At 36.4% G+C, this 5,904-nt stretch overlaps 1 protein-coding gene across 1 annotated transcript in view; it reads right to left on the reverse strand.

Moving 5' to 3' along the window:
- Positions 1-14: 14 nt before the first annotated feature.
- LOC106465905 (adhesion G protein-coupled receptor E1-like) overlaps positions 15-5,904 on the reverse strand; it is a 50,350-nt gene continuing 44,460 nt past the window's right edge. Inside the window, exons 15-16 of the mRNA XM_022393848.1 lie at positions 5,175-5,244; positions 15-3,543 (exon numbers count right to left, since the gene is read on the reverse strand). Of these exons, the coding sequence (XP_022249556.1) occupies positions 2,271-3,543; positions 5,175-5,244 (1,343 nt within the window). The 3' untranslated portion in view covers positions 15-2,270. The remainder of the gene's footprint in view (positions 3,544-5,174; positions 5,245-5,904) is intronic.

The following is a 5,904-nucleotide window of genomic DNA, read 5'->3' on the forward strand; positions in this document are numbered from 1 at the left end:
AAAGAACAGTTCATCTCGTACAAACATATGTCAGGAATAAAGAACAGTGTCCATCCCGTACCGACATATGACAGGAATAAAGAACAGGGTTCATCTCGTACAAACATATGACAGGAATAAAAAACAGTGTCCATCTCATACCGACATATGACAGAAATAAAGAACAGTCTCCATCTCGTACAAACATATGTCAGGAATAAAGAACAGGGTTCATCTCGTACAAACATATAACAGAAATAAAGAACAGTTCATCTCGTACAAACATATGACAGGGATAAAAAACAATGTCCATCTCGTACCGACATATGACAGGAAAAAAACAGTGTCCATCTCGTACAAACATATGACAGGGATAAAAACAGTGTCCATCTCGTACCTACATATGACAGGGATAAAGAACAATGTCCATCTCGTACAAACATATGACAGGAATAAAGAACAGTGTCCATCTCGTAACTACATATGACAGGAATAAAAAACAGTGTCCATCTCGTACCGACATATGACAGGAATAAAGAACAGTGTCCATCTCGTACCTACATATGACAGGAATAAAGAACAGTGTCCATCTCGTTACAGGAATAAAGAATATCGTCATATAACATAAATGAAGAGTAGCGTTTATGTCTTCCTTTCACACATTGCAGAGAGAATACCCAATAAATTCACAGTTTAAACTATTGCACAAACGATGACATTTGAGTCAGTGTTATGTTAATCATGATGCTCTATACAAATTACTCTTTATATTTAGTTGCAATTTTGTGAAAATGAGATAGCTGCTGTTTTCATGTTGATTTTTTATCATTTCAAGACTACAACAGATTGACTGTCATTTTAGCGGTGGGACATGGAGAAATACGGCTTTAAAGAAGTCAAAAATCTTAAAGTTTTTTTTATGTGTAGTGGTGAGGGGAAGTTTGTTTTAGCGTAATGCCATACAGTGAGTTATCTCAGTGAGCTCTGTTCACTGGGGGGAGTCGAGCCCCGGAATTTAGTGTTATAAGTCTGTCACCTTTTCACTGACCCACCGATTCACGAGTTTTTGTTACATTGCTTTGAATAAAAGTTCAATCTTAATTAAAATCCTACACAAATCGTGACTAGTAATCAATATACGTATTGAAGCATATCGACAATACACATATATATGTACTGGGGGGGGGGAGTAATAATCTTACCCAGCAGGCCATCTTGTTTAATGATACCAAGCTAATGTTTTACTAATATAGCACAAGATGACGTGCTGTCATTGTTCCAGAACGTAGACTTTGAAACCAAAAAGAAGTTGGAATATTTTTTGGTGTTGTGTGTATTTCTATTGACTAAACTACTCCCTTTCGGAGTTTGAAATACAAAATACTGAAATTTCAAATTTAACGATAAAATATGAATAGCAGAATTTCAATAAAAAAACAACAACATTAACTGTAAAGCATTAACTACAGTTTTGTTCCTAATACTAGGAGTTGGCAAAAATTTGTGAAGGCATTTCTTACACGTTGTCAAGGCCAGCTTGTTTCTGCTACATGCGAATAAGATAAACGATTCTCTTTCGAATTAAGGAAAAAAAAATATCGCAGGACGCGGACATGTGAAATTGATCATAGGAAATGTACAAATAGTTTAATTCATTGGGCATGTTGCTTGCTTACTAACTACGAAATTATTTGACATGTCTGTGATGACGTCATGAAATATAAGCATGAAGTTCATGACAGTCTCCACAATACAAACTCCTTAAATGTTTCTGTAATGATCATATTTTCGAGATTTTGGAATGAACAATTCTAAATCTCAAACTACACGTCTGAGTGGGTGAGAAGTTTCAAAAAGTCTTGTTAACAGCACTCTTTTCGCAAAGAAAATAGTCGTTTCTACATACTGTTAACCTACTCTATAAAATACGTTATTGTCATGCATTGCAACTAAGACGTAAACACGCATGCTAATAAAATATGAGATACTTCTTCACCCCCTTTACTGACACAATACACACACTGATAACTCTTCTATCTTTAAGTGTTCAGAACCAACTAACTCCCCATGTCGCTGGTCACCTAAAGTGATCTGATTAAAATGTGAAGCCATCTCAGTTAAGATATTCAAGTCACATTGATGTTGGTACAGTCCGAACGTTCAGGTTCTTCTGTCTAGAAAAGTTGACAACGTTTATATCGAAATCCAATACATCTTTTGCAAGTAAGAATATGATGTCTGTATTAGAGTTCTCAGTCTAAAACAACGTATGGTTTAGCGAACGTAAATTTTTACATTAGTTCTACATTACAAGACTTCATTGGCGAAAAGATGAGTTGATCTTTCATGGCTTTTTCTGGAGTATTTGTAGTTTCACTTTTTCGTGTTTCCAAGAGATTCACAGTTTGGTCAGCTTGTTCTTTATTTGAAGGTCGTTGATGTCTTGCTTTCTTAAAAGGTGTCAACAAAGATTGTTTATTGCAATTTTGTGAAGTGACTACTGGTTTATATTCACAATCTTTGGGTTTTCTGGACAACCTAAATCCTTTAGAAGATAATGGCGTCCGTCCAGATTCATCCAGACTGCTGTAGCCACGTTGTCTAATGGTTTGAGATTCAGGAGAAGAGGACTGATACCCACTTTCATCACCAGATGGCTCTGTAAGTGAAATTCTTTCTTCTTCGTGTCTACTCGATTCATCTTCGTCAATAAAACCAATTGATTCCAGAGGAACTCCGTTTTCGTTGCAGCCAAAAGGAGATGAGATTTTCATTCCGTTTTTATCATTTTCATCTTCCAAGATCGAATCTAGCACTGTTTTGTTGCTTACCTCGTTCAACATGAGGGAGTTCTTGTCGCTGAGAGATTTTACCGAGTCCAATTTTTCGACTTTCTTGTGAACCTTCTCTTCTTTCTGTACATTCGTGTCTTTCAAGGTCTTATTTCGACTGGAAAGTCTAGATATACAAGTGTTACCACTACCTAGAATTCGATGGGAGTCACTTTTGTTGGACGAACGACTCCAGAAGTTACTGTTGAAAACTACCGTACTGGTTGTATCTGTACTTGTGTTACTTAGCATACGATTAGTAAGCTTATGACCATTTTGTTTTTGATTTGAGTTGGAATTGGCATACCAGGATCCTCCAGGTGGGACCAGTCCGCGATATTTCTTCAGTGTTCCGGTTTTAATCAATTGCAGCCATGCACTTTTGGCTTCTGGATACTGAAGACAGCGTACAACGAATATTAAGAACCCTTGAAGAGAGTTAGCTATGCAGAAGACATATTGAAACACTAGTTTAGCCTTCCCTACAGCAAAAGCTCCAAACACCCAAGTGACACCCAAGAGAGTCATGACAGTGAAAGCTCCTCGAACTTGGGCAATGGTGACGACGTTGGAATTCTGAAGGTAGTTGATCCCGGCCCTGGCAGTCATGCGAGGAGTAAACAGCACTCGTGTCACGAGGACGAAAATTGTAAGATTGACGAGAAGAATAAGGCAAGATGGTCCCAAGAAGGAAAGATAATAGATGTATGGATTGGCTGGAGACAGCATACAACTGTAACGAAAAACATCAATACATGCTTGGAGTTACATTTACCTCATTATTCTAAGAAAATGCTGTACACTTTTAAAAGACATAATTATCAACACGTGTTATAATGAAAATGAGTATAAGCTCTTCAATATTAAAGAATAGGTTAAACAAACGCCAAGTTTTGTTCTTATTTTAGGAGGATGACGTTTCGTTAGATTTTACAGCTTACAACAAAGGCGCATGCGCAGAATATAAAAAATTGCGTGCGTAGCATTTTGAACGTTGAGCGTTAAATTTATCTGCAAAAGTACATTATAAACATAAATCTTCTTGTTGGTCTGATGGTATGTTAGTATAAGTGGAATACCATCGGTGTGTTTTTTCTTGGTAGAAATTTGTCAAGTCATCACTAGTGTATAAAAGACACTACCCCGATTCTCTCATTCATGATGCAGCCACCGAAGCTGGTTCATATACCCAGAAGCAAACACTCAACCATACCAAGAAAGAATACACCGATCGTTTTCCACTTGTACTAAAATACCACCAGACCAACAAGAAAATCAAAGATATTATACTAAACAATTACGCAATACTTCTGAAGACCCTACCGTCAAATGTCTTTTCAAAGACCCCCCCCCCCCTCATTATTTCTTCCAGACATGACAAAAACCTAAAATAAATCCTGGTGCACAGTAACCTTAAACAAAAACACAATGATACTCCAGGCACTCACACATGTAAGCAAAACAGGTGTGTCACCTGCCCACATATAAAAAGCATCACACATAAACGAGGAAAGAACACAACTTCCAACTTAAGATAGTCCTTTACATGCGCTAGATTTATTGTATAGCTTGCAAAAAATAAATAAAAAATGCAACAGTTTATACATTGGACCAATAGGACGCCGACTCGGTGATCGAGCACGAGAACATCTAAACCATATTTAATTGGGGAACCAAGATACACCTATAGGTAAACATTTCACCATCAACAAACATACAGCTGAGGACTTTTGGATTCTTGGTCTTGTTAGTGCTTCAACAGATATTAACAAAAGCGAACGACTGGAGAGGAGATTAATCTACAATCTGGGAAGCCAACAACCATCTGGCTTAAACGACGTTCTTTTCTACAGATTCTCACTTTTTCCATATTTTATTTTCAATTTGCATTTCAAACTGTATTATCTTTTCATGACTTGTAATATTGATGTAAAAGATGTAATTTTGCAGAAAAATTTCACTCTCAACGTTCAAAATGCTACGCACGCAATTTTTTTATATTCTGCGCATGCGCCTTTGCTGTAAGCTGTACAATCTGACGAAGAGCGCTAACTGGAAACGTCATCCTCTTAAAACAAACAGACAAAAAAAACAAACAAACTTGGTGATTGTTTAACCTATTCTTTAATTTCGATATTTTTGTCGCCTATGCGGTTAATTACATATTTCTTTTTACAAGCTCTTTAAAAGCCAATAAGCTGTCAAATCTTATTTGCAGCACGTGTTTAGAAACTGTAAGCTACACTAAATATCAGATTGGATATATTGATTCCTGTAGGCTGTAAACTTCTTTAAGTTATATCTTAATATTTTAGTCTTTTGTAGAAGTTAAAATTTTTAACCACGCAATTAATGTCTACTTACAACTCATTTCTGTAGCTATATTCGTTAAAATTGACTCCAATCGTCACCCCAACAATCAAAAATGGGACACCTGGAACAGAGAGAGAAAATTTGTTTATTTTAACTGTATAGTTAATTGAGTAAATATTGTGTGAGAATACTTTCATAATGTTGTGTTCTTTCATGTCTATATTTAGATAGCTTAACTTCTATGTCAAACTGATCAGAAAAACATACTCTTTTGTACCTAACATACTATTAGCTTTGATGTGAAACTTTTAACCATGGTAGTATTTAACCATTCAAAGCCCCAGACAACGTATTGAGAAAAATAAAAACATTTTTAAGGACTGATGTATCACAATTACAAAAAAAAACACAAAGTAATTTCATTCAAATCAGGACTAGCAAGGTATTGCTATATACTTTAACGTTGAATGGTTAAATGTTTTCATAGCGATTAATTTTCATAAACCTTGTCCAACTTATTTTCAGATTTACAGTTGGTAACAATACAACTTTAATCCTCTGAAACGGTGATTATTTCTAAAAACTTTCAATTTCCTGATTCTATGAAGTCCCTTGCTTGTGGGCCCGGCATGGCCAGGTGGTTAGGGCGCTCGACTTACAATCTGCGGGTTCGAATCCCCGTCACACCAAACATGCTCGCCCTTTCAGCCGTGGGGGCATTATAATGTGACGGTGTATCCCACTATTCGTTAGTAAAAGTATAGCCCAAAGTTGGCGGTGG

Source organism: Limulus polyphemus, unplaced genomic scaffold, assembly GCF_000517525.1.
Source record: "Limulus polyphemus unplaced genomic scaffold, Limulus_polyphemus-2.1.2 Scaffold2090, whole genome shotgun sequence".
Lineage (NCBI taxonomy): Eukaryota > Metazoa > Arthropoda > Merostomata > Xiphosura > Limulidae > Limulus > Limulus polyphemus.